Source organism: Hyperoodon ampullatus (genome assembly GCF_949752795.1).
Source record: "Hyperoodon ampullatus genome assembly, chromosome: 10".
NCBI lineage: Eukaryota > Metazoa > Chordata > Mammalia > Artiodactyla > Ziphiidae > Hyperoodon > Hyperoodon ampullatus.
Genome location: NC_136923.1, coordinates 1,108,069 through 1,128,539, shown reverse-complemented (window position 1 = coordinate 1,128,539; position 20,471 = coordinate 1,108,069). Strand labels below are relative to the sequence as shown.

Genomic DNA, 20,471 nt, shown 5'->3' with positions numbered 1-20,471 from the left:
AGCCTTTAGTAGTCCTAGGGTTTCCTTTTCTTTTTTCTTGGATTCCTTAGGTCATTTATGCAGATGATCGTATCATATGCAAACAGGGACAGTTTTTTTTTTTTTTTTTTTTTTTTTTTTTTTTTTTTTTTTTTGCGGTATGCGGGCCTCTCACTGTTGTGGCCACTCCCGTTGCAGAGCACAGGCTCCGGACGCGCAGGCTCAGCGGCCATGGCTCACGGGCCCAGCCGCTCCGCGGCATGTGGGATCTTCCCAGACCGGGGCACGAACCCGTATCCCCTGCATCGGCAGGCGGACTCTCAACCACTGCGCCACCAGGGAAGCCCAGGGACAGTTTTATTTCTTCCTTTCTAATTCACAGCCTTTAATTTCTCTTTCTTCTCTTACTGCAGAGGCTAGTGTCTCACTGGTGGCATAACTCTAATCCTGCTTCAAGTGAAAGTGGTGACAGCCACCTTGTTGCCATGGTGGGGTGGGGGGCATTCAGAATCTCATCCGTATCTCTGGTGTCAGCTGGCGGTTTTGGTACATGCTTTTTAACAAGTTAAGGTAGTTCCCTTCTATTCCTGTTTTTCCAAGAGTTTTTATCATGAATGGGAGTAGATTTTTGTCAAATACTTCTCTGTATCAATTAGTATGATCATATGTTTTTTTCCCTTACCATGTTGATATAACAGATTTCATTGATTTTCAGACACCGACCCAGCCTTGCACACCCAGAATAAACCCCACTTTGCATAACATGGTGTATACACACATAGTGTATAATTCTTTTCATACATTGCTGAATTTGGTTTGCAAATATTTTGTTGAGGATTTTTGTGTCCAACTTCATGAGAGACATTGTAGTTTTCTCTTGTCTTTGGTTTGGTAACACTGCTTGTCTGACAAGGTATTGAATAATACTGGCCTCATAAAATGAGTTGGGAAGTTTCCCCTGAGCTTCTAGTTTCTAGACGAGACTGCATAAAATTGGTTTTAATTCTTCTTTAACTGTTTGGTAGAAATCTCCAGAGATACCATTTGGGCCTCGAGATTTCTTCTCCTGGAATCTTAAAGAAATGAAGTCCATTTCTTCAGTGGTTACAGGACTATTCTGTTTATCAATTTCATCTTGGCTGAGTTTTAGCAGTTTGTGGTTTTCGAAGAATTGGTCCATTTCTTCTATGTTGTGGAATTTATGAGCATAAAGTGGTGTTACTTCATTCCCTCCCAGTGGCCATAGAATCTGTGGGGATACAACCTGCTTCACTGCTGATGGGGGTGACCTGTGTCTTCTCTATACCTTTGTCAGTCTTGCTGGAGGTTTATCAATTTTATCAAATTGTTCTGAGAACCAGCATTTTGTTTCATTAATTCTCTTCAGTGTTTTCCTATTATGATTATATTTTCTGTTCTCATCTCTTATTATTTCCTTCCTTCTGCTTGCTTTGGGTTTATTTTGCTGTTCTTTTTCTAATTTCTTGAGCTTTTAATTTGAAACTTTTCCTCTTTTCTAATATAGGGATTCACTGGTATAAATTTCCCATTCAACCCTGCTTAAGCTATATCCCATATATTTTGATATTGGTTTCTATTCTTTCAAATTTGTTAAGGTTATTTTTAGGGCCCAGGATATAGACTATCTTGGTCCCACAGGTGCTTAAAAAATATATGCAGTTTGTTACTGTTGGAGTATCCTTTATATGTCAGTTAGGTCCTGCTGGTTGGTTGTGTCATTTAGACCCTTTATATCCTTGACAACCTTCTGTCTATCACTTCTATCAGTTGCTGAGAAAAGGGGATACTGAGGTCCCCAAACTATTATTTTAGGTTTGCGTGTTTCTTTCTGCCCAATAAGTTTTTGTTTCACATGTTTTAAGACTCTCTTCTTCGGTGCATACACATTTAGGATTACTATGCCTTCCTGGTAGACTGATCCTTTTATCATCATATAACACCCTTCTTTGTGTCTAGTAATTTTCTTTGCTCTGAAGTACTTTATCTGATATTAATGACCACTCCTATGTTTCTCTGGATTGATGTTTACATGACATTTTTTTTCTTTTTTTTTTTTTTGTGGTACGCGGGCCTCTCACTGTTGTGGCCTCTCCCATTGCGGAGCACAGGCTCCGGACGTGCAGGCTCAGCGGCCATGGCTCACGGGCCTAGCCGCTCCACGGCATGCGGGATCCTCCTGGACCGGGACACAGACCCGTGTCCCCTGCAACGGCAGGCGGACTCTCAACCACTGCGCCACCAGGGAAACCCGACACACCTTTTTTTCACCCTTTTACTTTCCATCTATGTCACCGTATTTGAATTTTCTTATAGACAGCAGAGTCATGTGTGTGCGTGTTTGTGTGGCAATCTCAGCCTTTTCACTGGTATATTTAGACCATTTACCTTTAAGGTGATTACTGACAGTTAGAGCTTAAGTCTTCCATCTTATTACATGTTTTCTGTTTGTTCCCTCTGTTCCTCCTCCATTTCTCTTTTCTTGTCTTCCTGTCAGTTAAACATTTCATCAGATTCCATGTTGATTTATTAATAGTGTGTCTGAGTCACTGCTTCACCTAACTTTCTCAGTGGCTGAACTGAGCATTACAATACACACATGTAATATACAACCTGCTGCTGCTGACACTCTACCGCTCAGGGTCAAGTCTGCAAGCCTCACTTCCACTTAGGTTCCTCCAGCCTCTCTACTTTTTAAAGTCTACTTTGAGCATTTTTTGTACATGCATTTGCCTCACATCATACGATGTTATATTTTTTGTTTCAACAATCAAATATGATTTTAAAAATTCATGTGAAGAAGGATAATCTGTTGTATTTATCTGCATTTTTTATTTCTCCTTTGTTATTTCTTTCTTGTTCATATTCCCAAATTATTTCTTTTATCATTTCCTTCTGTTTGAATAACTTACTTTGCCATTCCTTACGGGTACACTGGGCAGCCACAAATTCTCTTAGCTCTCTGTAATCCGAGAACGTCTTCATTTCCTCTTCATTCCTAAAGGATAGTTTTGCTGGGTGTAGAATTCATGGTTAACAGAGTTTTTCTTTCAGGACTCAGGAAATACGCCACTTCCTCTGGCCTCCATATTTTAGATGAGATTCCACCATCAATCAAATTGGCATCACTGCATACCTAACATTGGTTTTCTCTGACTGCTTTCAAGTTTTGTCTTCAGTTTTCAGAAGTTTCATGATTGTGAGTCTAAGTATGGCTTCTTTGGGTTTATCTTTGGGATTTGCTCAGCATCTGGATTCAGAGCCTTTACTGCACTATTGTGTCCACTTGGTTCCTCCAAGGCACTGGGGCTCCTGCTGACCCTGTGGGGTTGCCTGAGGAGCAGGAAGGGCTTCCCCAGGCTGTGCTCCCTCACCAGCCACTTGTTGGGGAGGGGTCCCCCTGCCACTGTCAGGCATCTCTTGCCTACAGGACACAAGGAGCACTGCCCCAGCCACTTGTGGGTGGGACATCCCCTACCGGCCAGCAGCTCACCAATGATCTGGGTGGGAGCAAGGACCCTCTGGTCCACAAGACAAAGTGCTCTTCCCAGGCCAGTGCTCCCTGGCTGCCCCCAGCCCTGCTGTGGCAGGATCCCCCTGGTGTGCTGTCGAGCCATTTGGGGTCTCGGGGGAAGAAGGGAGTCTCTGGCCCCAGGGATGAAGAACACTTGTTGGGGGTGCATGCCAGGGGCTCTCACCTGACCCCCAGTGTGGCTGGGGGGGGGCTCCGTCTCAATCTGGAGGACTGTGAGCCGACCGCAAAGCCATCTGCCACCAGGCTGGGGCCGAAGACACTGGCCCTGGTTGCCTTCTGTCACTGGGAGGGGGTTGTGAGCACCTGGGCCACCGCGCTGTTCCTCCATCCCAGGGCCCCTCGCCAGCTCTTCCTCGCCCTTCCTTTCAGAGGCCTGTGGCGCCTCTCAACTTATTCCAGGGTTCCCAGCTGTGCTTGGTGGGGAGAGCAGGGAAAGGGGAGCCCACACGTCTTCTCTCTGGAAGTCCCTCTCTGTGGGGCGGTATCTGTCTGATAGATGGCTGGGTTCATTTATTTCTGCTTGTATTAATTTTTAACACCATCTCTGTCGATTTAATTTTTAAATAAGCAAAACATTAACATGGTTCAAAAGTCAAACTATTTATAAAAAACATACTCAGAGACGTCCCACACCCTCCCTGTCTTGCCAGCCCATTCCCACTCCCAGCTGTAGGGAAAAATCTCATTAGTTTCTGGTTTATCCTTCTTGAGGTACATTTCGAAAACTAAGGAGATTCGTACACTTGTCTTTTCTTCTCATTTCAACAGAGGCATGATTTTGGCCTCAGAACCTCAGTCAGCAGTTAATCATTCAGAGCCCAGCAGCTTAAAATCTTCGTAATCTCTGTGTTTCCCTTTCAAAACCCCTTCAGATGCCTCTCTGATTCCATTTAAGCCCACTCCCTCCTTTCTGCTCAATCCCTCCGTCTGTTGAGTCATTTGTCTGCTTTCCGTCTTTAAATTTTACGGATCCAGTTTTTTCCAGACTTTCCTCATAGTTCCCATTCTTTCTTCCATCATTAACACATCTGAGAGGCGATCTAAAAGAAACAAGGCGCTGCCTTAATGGGACTTTGCAGTGAGACGATTTCTGTGAAGCGAATCCTGTTCCGCAGGAAGCCCCTTCGGCGCCCTGGGGAAGGGGAGGCACAGGAGAGGATCAGGAGCAGCCTGGACAGAGCCGCCTGTGTGCTCAAGGTCACGTGTGCAGGGGGAGAGAGGTGTTGTCGGCAACACTGCTGATGAAACGGAACGTTCACGACCGCATGTCAGCTGGCAGGGGCCCCGCTGCCTCACAGAGCCCCACAGTCCCAGCAGGTCGGCTCAGCCGCTGCTCACCAAACTCGCGCTTCACACCATCTCTCCCCCAAGCACCTACTGCGGCTTTATCGCTAGAGCTCCCCAGGCCTCTCCCAAACGCCCCACTCACAAGGTCAGCAACGCGGCTCCTGGGTCCAGGGGATACCGGAAACCTGATGGGAAGGGGTTCCACTCGGGACCACTGGCAGTGCCTTCCGATTGGCTTCTCAGCCAGACAACACGTGTTCCTGGGCGTCGACAGGGAAGTGGGCCATGGGAGCAGGTGCCACAGGGACGCCTGGGGCAGGTGTCCGCAGGTACCGCTGTTCTAGGCAAAGCTGCCAGCTGGTAACCAACAACCAGGTGCCGCAACGTCATCTGTTTGTCTTAGTGACGCCTGGCATTCTCGACAGAGGCCATGAGCACGTCCACAACACTTGCCAAGTGTGACACTCTGAACAAGAGATGGGACAGCCTGTCTTCCTCCTGGGAGGATGGCAGGAACCCGGCTCCACGGGGTCCACACGGACAGCCCTCGTGGAGATAGTGATGGGCCGGAATCTTTACATCCCAAAGCATTTCAAGTAAGACATGAAGTCCTTTCTTGAGCCATTTAACTCGGGTAAATAACCTAACCTCCCTCTGCTTGAGTTTAGAGGCTGGTATTGTGAGATCCTAAGAGCGCCAAGACCCCTCCAAACTGACTTTGGTGTATTTAAGAAGGCACCAGGTAAGAGGCCACCAAGAGCCCCAGAATCTTTACATTCCACACCCTTCCCACATGATCCCCAGGTTCCGAGTGTCCGGAATGGCCCCGGCCTGGCTGCCCTGCAGTGGGAGCTGCGCCTGCCCAGCCCCACGTCCGCCATGTCTGGCGATGGGCCCCAGTTGCCGCTGACGGAGGTGGGAAGGCCTTCGCTCTGCAGGGACCTGTGGGCTGGCTTCGGGTGGGTAGGCACACAGGCCACAGCCCCAGAACCTGTGCTGGGCGTGTGTCCACAGGGGACCCTTCCCTCCCCTGCTTTCTCTGCTCTGGATTGGCAGGTTTGCTGCTGTATGTGTAAGAATCACTTCCTGACCTGGAGCTCAAGCTGGGGCAAGAGGCCAACCCCCATCAGAGGCTGGGGACACTGGGCTGGGCCAGCAGGTGGTGGACTGGAGTCTGAAGGGCGTGCAGGCCCCGACCAGGTGACGTTCAGGGCCGGGTGAGGAAGCACAGTGCAGACGAGGCAACGAGAAACCTGGATGGGACGGAGGGACGGCCACCAAGGCCTGGAGGCCATCAGGGACGATGCCCTCGTGTGGGTGACGGATGACGGAGATGCGGATGCAGAGGAGGGGACAGTTTTAACCATCGGGAAGTGTGGGGATGGACGGAGTGTAGGAAACACACAGACAGGGCGAGGAAAGAGCCCAGAAGACCTTGGCCTTCCCAGCTGGGGGGCGAGCTCACAGGAAGACGGTCCATGTGGAGACGTGAGCCCTGCATACAGAGCCGCCGCGGTGGCCTCACATGGCCCTCACACCCGCCACCGCCTCGCATGCCTGGCCATTCTATATGCTGGGCCACTGCACCGTCCCTGCCACACGGCTCTGCGACCGCTTCCTTCTGACTCAGTGACCACTCTCCTTCCTAAGGCTCCCCCCAGCTCGACTGCACTGTGACCACCATCACTGACCCTGAGGGAAGGACGAGGGGCAGGCAGACCCTCTACTACAGCAGGTGTAACACCAACCTGGGCACCTAGTGCCACGGGCTGCCTTGAGGGGACAGCTCCTTGGACAGTCACCTCCAAGTGCAGGACGTGGCATCAGACCATCTAGGAGGACGCGGTCTGCATGCAGGATAGGCAGGGCCACGTGGCCACTTCCTTTCTGGAGCATATCTGCCTGCCCATTAAAAAGATAAGTCCCCTGGGCTTCCCTGGTGGCACAGTGGTTGAGAGTCCGCCTGCCGATGCAGGGGACACGGGTTCGTGCCCCGGTCCGGGAAGATCCCACATGCCACGGAGCGGCTGGGCCCATGAGCCATGGCCGCTGGGCCTGCACGTCCAGGGCCTGTGCTCCGCAATGGGAGAGGCCACAACAGTGGGAGGCCTGCATACCGCAAAAAAAAAAAAAAAAAAAAGATAAGTTCCAGCGTGAACAGGGCGCCTGGACTAGGATTCTGAAGTCAGCCAGCCCCAGACGTACATCCCACGTCCACCACTTAGGAGGCCGTGGGGCCGTGTGCAAGCTGCACGTGGTCCCTGAGACACAGCAGGAAGAGCCACATCCACACACGGGGCCTGTAGGAGGTAGACAAAGCCTTGGGAGGTGCCTGCCCCCCGGGCACAGGTAGCAGCTGTGCGTGGGCACTGAAAAGCCAGGGTGAGAGCAGTGCCAGCGGCTGGGGACCGACTGCAGCGGCCGGCGAGGACACCAGACACCTCCACGGCAGGAGGACAGCTTAAGTGGTAAGGTCTTTAAAAACACTCTTCCGAGAAATACAATCACAACCGATCTTGATATGAGACCCGGGATGGAGAGCCGGCCTCAGCCCAGTGCACCTGTGCAGGTGATCTCCCAGGAAGGAAACAAAGGTGACCTCTGCCCTGTGCTCCCCACAGGGCACAGGGGCCATGGGACAGATGGCCAGGGCTGGGGAGAAGGGCCAGGAGGGCTGAGACCCCAGCAGGCTGAGCTGCTGGAAAATGCCGAGCACAAAGACAGGGCTTTAAAATTTGATTAGGAGAGACGGGGACCAGAAGGACAGGCCCACGCTGGTGAGAACGTGTGCAGTCAGCAGAGGGCGGAGAGAAAGAGCCCCTGAACTCCCAGCCTCCACCCAGGAGACGGAAAAGAGTGAATCCAACACGGATACCTGGGGTCGGCTGCAGACAGCATCGGCAAGCTAGATGAATTCACGTCCCCACCCAGGCGAGTCACGCAAGCTCTGAATTCCCTGATGGAGACTCTTGTTGCTCTGGCAACTCAGAATTCAGAGAAAATGGGAAGATATCAGACAAGACCATGTCCACTTTAGCAAAGGGAGAAAAGGTGGATTTGGGGAATCGTAAGGTTGGTGACCAGTCACACACCCGACAGGATTCTATCGTCTGAGTCCTTAGAAACAGAAGTGCCGGCAACCAGGGTGGCCACAGATGGAACACGGGTCAGGCTGACCCACTTCCCCACTTCTGTGTTAAGTGTCAGGGACACGGCCCAGGTCCTTCTAGGTCTAAGAGCATAGCACTCACCACTGTACCAGCTGACTCTCAAACCACTGAGCTGCCTTAGGGCCACTTTCCTACACGTGAAAAGAATCGGATTGGACCAAGGGTCCTCCTGTCTCACCTTATGGGAGGCGGTGGTCCCACCAGCCCAGGTATAAGCAGCCCATTCTTGCTAAGAAAGGCCGGGCCTCAGGGCATAGGTCTGCTCAGCTCCAGGGTCCCTGGGGGACAGCTTCCCAAGGCGGCCTGGCCAGGCGGCCCCCTGGGAGCACAGGCGGAACCACCACCCTTGGTACCCATCCTTCCCACGGCGGCCGCTCCACTGAGTGTGTGACAGGGTTGCCTTGGGCTGTAACTCATTTCCCCGGAGCGTGAGGCTGGGCCCTCTTCCTGCACCCCTGACCAGCAGCCACCTTCTCTCGTGAAGTGGACTTCCCTGAACATACGCCCCTTCCTTGGATCCTTAAGCAGCTCCTGTTTTCCTGGAGAGGCTCAGGGACTCCAGGCGGGGCTGCTTCGTGCTGCACTGAGAAGGCTGCAGGCCTGGCAGGATCAAGGCACGGCCGCTCCTTAGGAAAAGCAAGCCCAAGCAGAAAAAAACGGAAACCAGGAGAAGCACTAACTGCTCACAGGCAGAGGCTGGGATGGCGGGGAGTGGGGGCACCTCTTGGGGAAAGAGCCTGAAATCCAGGAAGAACACACGTTTCCAAGGTCCTCCCTTTCTCCCTGCCTCACTCTTTGAAACTAGACCCCAAAAGTGCCCTCTCCACTTGCAGCTGCTGAGTTTGGAAAAGTAAGACCATACTGATGGAGCTGGCAGGCCCACTGGTCACAGGAGGGTCTCAGGCGTTCCTCGTCCGGGGTCCAAGCCCTCAGCATCCCCTCCCCTCCCACCCTGGACTGTGGGCTCCGTGTGGCAGGAAGCAGCACTGCCTGGCGCTGAACAGAGCCACACTAACGCGGGATGAACGGGTGGGTCCTCCAGGCGCTCCGGGGGCTGCTTTATGCAAACAACCACGCGTCCCCCAGACAGCTGGCAGCTCGGGTTTGAAATTCCCATTTCAAAGATGAGGAAACTGAGGCTCTGGAATTTGGATAACTTGCTCCAAGTCCCAGGCTGCTGTGCTGCTGAGACAGAACCAGGGCTGAGCTCTGCTGGACCCCAGAGCCGCCCGCCCCACCCGCCTGGCCCTGGGCCCAGCGAGGCCTGGAGAAGAGGCCATCCCTGGAGATGAGACTGCCTCAGACACACCCGCTGCTGCTGGAGCGCGGCCTGCAGTCTGCAGGGGAGAGAACATGGAGAGGACGGCGGAGCTGGTGTCCAGCCCCCACCGCCAGTGCACGCTGCCCTCTGCCTCCCGCCTGAACGGACATCACGCCAGCTTTGCTTCCTGGGCCGAGACCCTGGCGAGGCCGCTGTGAACGCAGCAGCTCACCTCTCTCCGCGGGAGAAGGAAAACCCTCCTCACTCCAGCCTGGCAGCCTGGGCACCAGGAGCAACTGCTCAGAAAGATCAGGAGGCACAGGCGCCCCCAAAAAATGCTCCCCTCACTCAGGAATAACCGTCACGGGCACAGAAGGGTCACGAAGTCCCCGGCCCTGAACACTGGTCTGGACTCCGCGGGCTCTCCTGCCCGTCGATGCCGATCACATGGCCGGGTCCAGACGGCGTCCAAAGGGCAACGGGCCTCTGCACCTCCCGTCCCGACCTTCCCCACCCCGACTGGCTCCCAGCTGCTGAGGGGTCGAGGATGATCCAGCCGCTGTTCCAAGTCTGCCCCAAACAGCTCTCCACCATCAATTTCCAAGCATAAAAGGAAACCAAAAAAAAAAAAAAAGGAGCTTGATGACTGGAAGGTGCAGAAGCTGAAGATGTCAAAGTCTGAGCATTCAAAACCTGAGGCAGGACTGACATGAAAATACAACAGCAACCGCAGCTGGAGGAGAGTCTCCACGGTCCCAGCCATTACAGGAACAGACCTGTCCCCGGAGAAGGCCCACTAGGCCTGCCCAGCCCTTCTCCCCCTCCACCCCACCTCCCTCCAGGGACCCCGCTCCTGTTGTGCAAAATGCTAGGGTTTAAGCACCTGCACACCTCTTCTGGAAGCTTTTAGTAACTGCTCACAACCACACAGGCAAACCTCACTTAAAAGAAGGGACCCATCTGCCTATGTAAGGAGTCTGCACCTGACCTAGGACGAGCGGGAGGACGGTGAGAAAGAAGCAGAGCCCGGGCTGTAAGGCAGAGAACCAGAGGAGAGTCACCCTCCGTGCTGCACACCTCACACGCCTGGCGTCCCCCACACACCAACGGGTGACCCCCTTCCGTCCCCACGGACAGGCTCCAGTGCACGTGCCGGCCATCAAGCCTGCAAGACACCGCCGACCTCAAAGCTCCAAACCGAGACAAGGGACTCCAGGACCCGCGGGGACAGCAGGCACTCGGTGGCTTGGCCACGGTCTCAGGCATAGGAAGAGCCACGTGTTAACCTGCCAACCATCACCTCCCACGTTTTCAGGGTCTCTTTGAAAACTCCTTCATGATCAACAAACTAAGCCGCCCAAACAGGAAGCAAGTTACAAAGTTACCAAATGAATTTTCCTTGTTGCAGATTTGAAAAAGGGCAGATGACGTGCCTCTGAAACTCGTTCGTTTCAAAGGCTCATCTTCAGAAAAGTAGAGACGGGCCCTCTGATCCCTGACCCCCAGGAGAAAATCAGTAAGGCGCTCGTGTATTTGTACCGCGACGGTCACACTATCACTACCTCTTCCCAGCGCACGGGGCCCGCTTCCTGAGCCCGCCCGGAGCTCGGGGCCCGGCCGCCCTCCCGCCGGACCGCTCACCTGCCGCTCCAGGCGCCCGAGCTGCTCCTTGCATAAGGCGTCGCGGCGTCTCAGCGCTGCCTCTCGGCGCTCCAGCTCCCCCGCCTGCAGGGAGAGCACAGTCCAGTTAGCCGTCGGCGACCTACGAGTGGAAGCCCACGCAGTGCCACGTCGCTACCGCCGTTAAGGGGGGACCGTGCAGCACGGACCAGGGCAAGCGTGTGCACACGCGCCCCACGGGCTCCAAAGGCAGGCAGGATGGCTAGGTCCCCGTCACAACGCAGGAACAGGGCGGCTCAGGTGACGGCCCGAAGCTCAGAGCCATGACGAGCGGAGCTGGGGTCGCGCCTGGGCGGAGAAGGGCCTGGACGGAAGCTGTGCAGCCTCACGGCACGCAGGCCAGGAGCTCTGCGCCGTCCCCAGAGCACGTGTGCCGCCGACTCACCCCCTGAGCTCTGAGCGGCACGGACGCCCAGATGTCCTCCTCCTGAGCGAACCACCTGTCTCCAAGGGCCAGGGAGCTGAAAGGTGAGCAGCCTTGGAACCCAGAATCCTAGGCCTCGCGGGACAGCTGCCCCTCGGCCTCCTGACGGGAGCAAACAGAACACTGGCGCACACGGCCGAGGACCCCCACAAGGTCACAGCAGGCTACCCGGGCCAGCCCCCTCCCCACCCTCAACCAGCCGGGGGTCCTTCAACAAGTCCCTGACCCCAAGCGCCAGCTCACACATGTGCGACACATAAACCCGGAATGACTCCCCGCATGGGCTGTGCAGGGGTCAAAGGAAACCCCGACGGCAAGGCCAGGGTCACACGAGGCCCACGCACAACGATGCTGCATCAGACGAAGCAGGAATTCATGTCCTCCTCACGGGGAGGCCCATGTCCCCGGAGCCCTTGGGACCTCCCTGAGTCAGGGCCCCTGGTCTGCCTCTGCCTGAGAAAAACGGGGGCTGGCCTGGCGCAGGGGCTGTAGAAAGTGCACGCAACGCAAACGCCCGGTGTTGGCACCTGGACCAGAGGCTGTGCCGGTAACGCAGGTTTGGCGGACGGAGGTGCCCACTCTGCAGAGCGGCCACCGTCTGGCCCTTGCCTGGCGCACAGCAGGCAGATGGCCCTCAGGTCAGAGCCAGACGTTAGCGGTGTTGCCACGTGACACACACGCCTGTAAGGGGGCTGGGGCACTGGGGGTGACGGGGAGCTCCTGTCCTCATGGAGCTTAGATCCCAGCAGAAGAGACAGAAAAATAGGACAACTGCAGATGGACACGGGCTGGGGAACCACAGACAGACAGCTTGCAGGGTAGCCACTGTCGTTCTCCCTAAGACATTTCCCAGTCGGCCTTCTGGGGAAAAACACTGCATAAAGCATACTGTCTCCAACACAAAGGTAAAATGTCACCATTATGCGTGCCCACTCTCGGGTCACAGTCTTTGAAGGGGGAAGTGAAGGGAACTGTCAGATGAGCACGCTCGATGCACCTACCCTGCTCCAAACACAAGGCAGATAAAACCACGGAGACACGGCCGAACTTGTTAACAAGACGCAAATGTCCAACAGAACAGACGGGCACAGAGGCAGGTGAGGCCAAAGCCACAGCCTTGGGCAGAGGTGGGCGTGGGGCCAGCTTCACCCCCGGAGTCCAGGGCTCCCCCAGAATAAGAAGCCAACCTGAAAATCCTGAGGACCCCATGTCGGGCCGTGGTTCTCAATCTGCCAGAAGCTGGGTTCAGCCCAGAGGCCAGAGCTCCAGCCCCGTGAACCCCAGGCCACAGCTGGGTGGCGCGGGGACTGGCTGGCACTTGGGGCAGCTGTAGGCTGCCACGAAAATGCTCGGCAGGGAGACAAGAAAATAGGAGAGAAACAAAGCCAACAAGACCCAAACCAAAACTTGTGCTCAAAACAAGCCTGCAAACCAAACCCCAAATACGGTGAGGAAGCGTAAGCTTAGAAAGGCTGCCCATCAAACCAGCAGCTGATGCGAATTCACTCCAGACAAAATTCACATGATGCGACGTTGTGACACGGTTTTTTAAAACTGTTTATTATGGAAAATTGTATTACTGTACTAAAATAATACTAAATAAGCCCGGATATTATAATATTAAAATATATATTAAATAATATGAAATAAATATAAATTTATAATAAAATTTTAAAAAACGCAGATAGCCATCACTAAGCTTCAAAATGATAAACTAGGGACTTCCCTGGTGGTCCAGCAGTTAAGAATCTGCCTTCTAATGCAGGGGACATGGGTTCGATCCCTGGTTGGGGAACTAAGATCCCACGTGCCACAGGGCAACTAAGCCTGCACGCTGCAACTACTGAGCCTGTGCACCACAACTAGAGAGAGAAGCCCACGCACCAGAGTGAAAGATCCCACATGCCACAACGAAGATCCTGCAAGACTGCAACTAAGACCCGATGTAGCCAAAACTAAAATTAATTAAATAATTAACTTTAAACAAAAGGAAATATTAAAAAATGATTAACGGGAATCCTGTTTCACCTACAGAGCCCACCCCTCCCTCCCCCCAGATTCCTTACAGCAGGTCATTTCATCTGCACGTACTTCAATATATTTCTCTAAAAGATAAACACTTTTATTTTCCTAATCAGAACCAGTAGCATTGCATACCAAAAAAATGAATTCCTTAACATCATCAAATATTCAGCCAGCCTTCAAATTTCCAATTGATAAAGGATTTTAAACATGTAAGTTTAAGGTGCTCAAAAAGATAAATGAACTTCTGATTAAAAAAGAAGAAATGAACCTGAAACTGGCAAGCCCCCAAGTAGGTAAATATTATAAATGTAAATTTCTTCGAGGAACTAGGAATCAAATGGATGAGACAAGCCCCACGCTGAGGGCAGTTAGGGGGAAATTAGGAAATGGGGACGCAGTAGAGAGATTTGGTCCTGCAACGGGGACAAGGACGCACAGCAACAGAGGAGCCAGAAAACTCGAGGGCAGAGCACGGGCCGGAGTCCAACTGCCTGTGGCTGCTCGGGGGGAAGGGGACACACAGGGAGGGCGGGGGGAGGAGGCGGAGGTCCGAGCAGAGGAGGCGGGGGCCGGAGGAGAATGAGGGGAGGAGAGGACGGAACAGAAAAGACCAGGCAAGGCTCCAGGGATCAGCATAAGGAATCAGGGATCACAGCTTTTGAGACGGTCCCCCGGGATCCCACGTCCCCGAGCTTGGGCCCTGGAGTGACACCCAAATCCTGATGAGCAGCTATGACTGGAGCGAGAGGGGGCAGTTCCAGGGGCAAAGGTCGTGCTTTCGGTCTGGCGCCCACCTGCTTGTCCACACCCATGGAGCCAGCTTCCCTGGTGTTGCGGGCTGCCCTCCGGAGATGCCCCTGGGGCACGGGGCCTCAGCCCAATGGCCCGAGGGCCTTGGGATGGGACCACAGCCATGAGAAGCCAGGGGCAGAGGCCCAGCCAAGCCCAGTCCCAGCCCCAAGGACCCGTGAGGTGTCCGCGGACACCGTGAGGTCATACATGGTTACTGCTTTAAACCACTAAATGCGTAACTTGTTATTTAGCAACAGATAATGAATATAGACCACGAACCAAATAACCTCAGCCTTAAAGGAAAAAGATCACCACTTTGGGTAAAAGAAAGAAAAAGGAAATCCAACTGTATGCCACTTACAAGGGACCCAGCCCCCACACTAAGGGTCTCACAGAACAAAGGAAAGCCCTCCCCTGGCACAAATACATACTGCAGTGCCCACTGTTCTATCTTGTTTACCCAAAAGGTTCAGCATTCAATCAAACATTTAAACACACACACACACACACACACACACACACACACAAGAAAATAAAGATGTACCATAGAGAGGAAATACTCAATAGGGCTAGATGCGACAATGGCCCGGAGTTAGCCCAGAGGGACTTCAAAGTCACCAGGGTTACCACGGCGGAGACTCCAGCAGGAAACGGTGGGCACCGCGTGGGAAGTCGTGGAGACTTCCTGCAGGAAGACAGGAACCCTCCAGTCCCCAATACTGCTGAGGAGACGCCAGCCGCTAGTCTCACAGAGAGTCCCTTGCATGTGATGAGTGGTTTCTCCTGCTGGTTTCAAGACTCTCTCTTTGACTGTGGCCTCTGACAGTCTGGCTGCGACGTGTCTCAGTGTGGGTGTCCTGAGATCTCCCCGTGCACAGCCCTAGCCAGAATGCGGCCTCCAGCTGCCCAGCAAAACGTCGGAGCCTTTCAAAGCTTCCCATATGCCTCTTTTCTGTAGCTCTGCTTGCCTGGCGTTTGGGTTACCCCACTGTCCTCCACCCGTTCAACAATGGCCTCTGATGGTTCACAGCAAATGACCCCAGGGCATCCCTGAGCCACGTGAAATGAAGTCAGCCTTGTAAGTGGGGTCCTCCAGGGAACCCCTAGACAGGAAGAAGAATGACGACCTCTGGGAACGGGGCTTTGAAGGACTGCAATCCTTTTCCACCCTGTGCACTGGCTGCCAGGCTGCAGGGTTGTACCAAGATTGTGTCTGCTGGCTTTCAAGGTTACTGCTTAGGCTGGTCGGTTTAAATGCGCTCGTACCAATAATGATATTAAATATAAACAGACTTACCCTGTATTAGTTCCCTCTTGCTGTTGTAAGAACTTACCAAAAACTTAGTGGCTTAAAGTACTACAGATTTACTCTCTTACAGTTCTAGAGGTCAGAAGTCTCGAATGGGCCTGATTTGGCTACAAGCGTGGTGTCAGCAGGGCTGTGTCCTTCTGGAAGCTCTGGAGAAGAACCCGTTTCCCCGCCCTTCCCAGCGTCTCGGAGTCACCTGCATTTCTTGGCTCATGGCCCCAGGTCGCCCTGCCCTCTGCTACTGTTATCACGTCTCCTCCTCTGACTCTCCTGTCTCCCTCTTTCCCTGATCGTTCGCTGATTTCCCTTTCTCCTAATCTCCCTGACACTTGAGATCACACCAGGCATCCTTGGATAATACAGGAGAGCCTCCCCACCACATATTCTTAACTTAGTGACATCTGAAGAGCCCTGTTTACCATGCAAGAGAGTACATTCACAGGTCCTGGGGGTTGGGAGGTGGACGTCTCTGGGGGGCCGTTATTCTGCTTACCATACACACCAATGCAAAGGCAAAACCCCAGCTATATGTTATTGATAAAAAAATAATACAAACAGGTTTTAAAAAATGGGAAAAGGCTGGGCTTCCCTGGTGGCTTATTAGTTGAGAGTCCGCCTGCCGATGCGGGGGACACGGGTTCGTGCCCCGGTCCGGGAAGATCCCACATGCCGCTGAGCGGCTGGGCCCGTGAGCCATGGCCGCTGAGCCTGCGCGTCCGCCATGTCCCTTCGCGCCCACCGCGTCCGATCCGTTGGCCCCACGCTCTGCACCATCGCTTCCTCTCAGCAGCACCCAGGTGCTGGGCGGAAGGTACCACCTCGATTGTAACAGAAACAGGGATCAGAGACGACTCCTGAACGACAGGGTCGAGTCAGTAAGAACAGCAGTGACCACATATCAACAGTTTATAAACAATGACTCAAGTGCTCCTTCAACTCACCCAACAGTCCGGTGAGGAGGGAACCATTAAACCCACTTAAAAGGCAAGAAAACCGAGGCACAGAGTGATGCAGTCACCCAGAGCCACACAGTGAGGTCACGCAGAGCTGAGATGCTGAAGTTAAAGACTTTAGCTGTCCCCAGAGGGAGAGAGTCCCAGCATGTGTGGGTCTCCACGCAAACCATCCTGGAAGGTGCTACCTTCCCCGAGGTTTCTAGGAGGGCTCCGGCCTGGGAGGGGAAGGTCAGGAAGCTAAATGTAACCACGTGCACGTCTCCGCTTAAGGTGGCTGCCTAGGGGGCTGGGCAGAGCGACAGGCCGCGTGGGTCTCCTGCTGGGGAAAGCCCGGGACTGCCCAGCCTCCTCCGGGAAGGCCACCCAGCGGGGGCCACTGGGTCACAGTCCTGACCTCTCCACACGGCACGGAGGACGGGCCTGAAGCTGTGAAGTCAGCGAGGGTCACTGCTGAGTGCATGAAAGATGGGAGGGAGGGAGGGAAGGAAGGAGAGGCTCGCTCACGGCCATGAACTGCCCGGTCCTCCTCTGGTCTACTGGGTGGTGTTGGTTTGGTTTGGTTTTCAATTGAATTGGTCACCAGCGTTTACCAAACTGGGATTTTTACAGAAAAACATTTGGACTTCCCTACGAGAAACTGGAAAATGGGTCATGAACCCAGCGTGGACAGCAGTTCTGCCCGGGGCCGTGCGTCCGCCTTCCCAGAGCCAAGTGCTGGGCCCGTGTGCAGGTGCCCCCCCCCTTCCGGCACTGCACGGCCCTCTCTGGCCTTGCTTCTCCCCACACCAAGGCCCCGCTGCTTCCCAGTCTCCGTCTGTTCATACTATCAGCCACCACAGCGTCCCGGCGGCTCGTGTGTCCGGAGCCCTCCTGGAGCAAGGGGCACACCACGGGGACGGCAGGCTGAGGACATGCCGATGAGCGGCTAGGATGCCGGAGGGACGTGGGGAAGGGCCGTGAGGGCAGGGGCAGCCAGAGAGGGGGGCGGTGACCACTCAGGGCCTCTGGGTAAGTGACTCAAACGCAAAGGCTTCCCGGGGGAACAGGCTGCTGAGCTCGGGCCCGGGGAGTGGAGAGAGGTCAGCTGTGCTGAAAGGAAGGGGGCACCCAAGAGCTCTAAGCAGGAGACAGATACGATCTGACATTTATTTTTTAAACCCAGTTCATAAAAGTCGAACCGGAAGGCTGCTGCCCAGGAAGACGTCCTGATTCCCTCTTGTCGCGCACGGACGGTGATTCGCGGGCAGGCGCACGGAGCATCCCCTGCGGCTGTGTCAGCTGTCGCCACACAAGGGCAGTGAGGAGAGGCTCACAGAGGCAATAACAGGCAATCTTCTAGCCGAACACCTTTTAGAAAGTAATGATGGAGAATAAACCCCCGCCTGGGAGCGAGGCAGGGGCTGTCTTTCAGCGCAGGGTAACAACACGCCACTTGAAATAAGCCGGTCGGGCAGAGGAGTGCCTGCGCTCAAATCTGCAGGCTGAAAAGACTGGCGGGGGAAGGGGGCTGCATTCAACTCCGCCGCCCGCTGCTCCACACGGCTGCAGGTACCAGCGCTCAGAGACGCGGCTTCAACACAACGGTGCCTGGGCCATGGCTCTCGACAGAACCAGGCCACGGGCAGAGGCGCCGCGTGCACCGGGTAGAGGTGGCCACTGTGAGCGGGGGCTCCCCCCACCCCACCCCGTGCCGAGGTGTCCAGAGCATCCTCCCGGCCTGATGTGAACTGAAGACGTTCTCAGAGGTGAACGGGTCGGGGGGAGCAGCCCCTGACTCACCAGGAACGGGTGGCCAGGGGCCTGGTCACACATGAGCACGTGGCTGTCAGCAGGCAGGCGGGCCAAGCTCCTAACCCCCCAGAGGGATCCGGGCTCCGTGCAGCACTGTCCCACCACCCCCGCCGGCTCCCACGACCTGAGCTGAGACCACAAGGACGCAAGAACTTGGAAGAGCCGCCCCAGCGCTGGCGTGGGGCCTCCGTGGCACAGCCCAGAGGCCAGGCTATGGGGGACGGTGGCGGCCACCCTGATGGCCTTCGAGACACACGATGGTTCGGGGCCAATCCGAAGTCTGCTCAGACCCTGCAGGCCTGCCCACAGTCTCTGCCAGGCCACCTCGTGGACGACGGGGAGGTGACAGTGAAGGATCACTCTTCTCTGACCGCGACTCGACCACCTGAAAACGCCGCCCCCTTCACGGGTGCTCCAGGGTTTCCACGGCTCTGCTCTTGGCTCCTACTCTTCTTTGCCAGAAATGCCTCTTTTTCTGCATCCTGCCTGCCAGCCTGGCAGATTCTCCGAGGCTCTGCCCATGTGGTCTTTCTCCTTGGACTCCCCAGCCCCCTGCAAACCCCCACCTTGGGGTGTGTGGGCAGGGGTGTGCGGTCCTACTTCTACGTGGGGCAGGTGTGCTGGGGATGACTCGTCGGGCCGGGCACCCGGCTCGGGCTCCGACAGTCACCGTCCCCCGAATCCGGGCCCCCAGCCTCCCTCCCTGCTCACAACCGCGGGGCTGGTTTCTGCGGCTGCAGTCAAGATCTGACTGTCGTATCTTCTCTTCCCTCGGCATGCAAACACAACGGCTTCTCCCATCTGTGCTCCCGGGGCACTTAAATAGATTTTGTAGTTATTCTAATTATTGTTACACCAAGCGATCTACTGACCCCCTGCAAACATCCACGCTTCGTGGGGGAAGCCCCCAGCCCCTTCTGTCCATCCGGCAGTGCACCCAGCATGTAGGCACTGGCCATTCATCCTCAGAACTGAACTGATACGTTCACGTTATCAGAAGCATAACTCAGGCCCTTACACAAGGGCCAAACCTTCAAGAATCTCCTGGGAGGTTATCTACTTGCTGTCCAACAAACAGCTCATCCCATGATCGCCACTGTCCACGCATGGATGCCGATGGCAGGGCCGGGCTGGAGCTCAGGGCCTCTGGTCGTGCAGCCACGCTCTGGGCCTCCCGACACTGCTTCTCAGGGCCTCTGTCAGAGAAGCACCACAGGCCAGGCCCCCCTCAGTCACTCTAACAAAGCTGCCGCTGTTCAAAGTACTGCTCAGAACTAACATGCTGACGCCTGTCTTTAACAGTATAAATCTTCCATCCTTAAGAGAGGTACTGAGTTTCTGGAAAGAGCCAGAAGGTTTCGGTACCAGGGCCAAGGAAGGAGGTGAGCTGTCCCAAGGTGGGGGCAGACCCAGCCACAGAGTGTGCAGTGGGCACCCCGACCCCAGGGGGAACCTCCCTGCTCCGGGGGCAAGTGCGGGGTTTCCGCCCCGCTGAGCGCTGAAGGGGTGCGGGTGTGTGTACACCTGTGTGCATGAGCCTCCCGTCACACCCCCGGTCCCCCCATGAGGACTGTATCTCTGGGCCTCATCTGTCCCACTAACCTCTAAGCCCTGGGGAGCATAACTAGAGGGCTGGGTCTGTAAGCTGCTCGCCCCACAGCGACGACGAGGGGCCTCCCCACCCTCCCAGCACCACATTCCGCGGGCCTGCCCCACCCGGCCCATCATCCTCTCACGGGCCTGCAGTGGCTCTGGTCACCTGGTCCCACACCAGCCCCCCTACCGGGTCGGGCTGCCGCTCGAGTGCGATTCCCAGGGACCCGGGAAGCAGAGGGAACAAGCCAGTGCCCTATGGGGACCTCAGCGACTCCAGGAGCCGGAGACCCTCAGTCGTCCTGTTCCCTCCTCTCAGCGAAGGAGCAGCAGGGGGAGGGGAAGGAGGGACCAGGAATGGGGCCCAAGGGACCCCGCCCGAGCCACGGCGAGGGTCTCGGCAATGGGGAGGCACGGAGAGTTTCAACAAGGGACATTAATACTCAGAATCGCCCGCTGCGAAGGCCAGTCTCCGGCGGTGCTGGAAGCCGATCGCAAAGAAGAGGAAAACGCTGTGGCCAACATCCTGTTTAGCCAACCAGTGAGGAGGCCGGGACCCAGGGCGTGTCCCTGACCTGGTCTCCGTGAGAAAAGACTACAGACAGGGAAGGACAGGTCTCATCCGGGGGCTGCAAGGGGCGGGGAGGGCCC

At 55.1% G+C, this 20,471-nt stretch overlaps 1 protein-coding gene across 1 annotated transcript in view; it reads right to left on the bottom strand.

Moving 5' to 3' along the window:
- CHCHD6 (coiled-coil-helix-coiled-coil-helix domain containing 6) overlaps positions 1-20,471 on the bottom strand; it is a 131,662-nt gene that overhangs the window by 36,422 nt on the left and 74,769 nt on the right. The window contains exon 5 of the mRNA XM_079713900.1: positions 10,892-10,975. Within this exon, the coding sequence (XP_079570026.1) occupies positions 10,892-10,975 (84 nt within the window). The remainder of the gene's footprint in view (positions 1-10,891; positions 10,976-20,471) is intronic.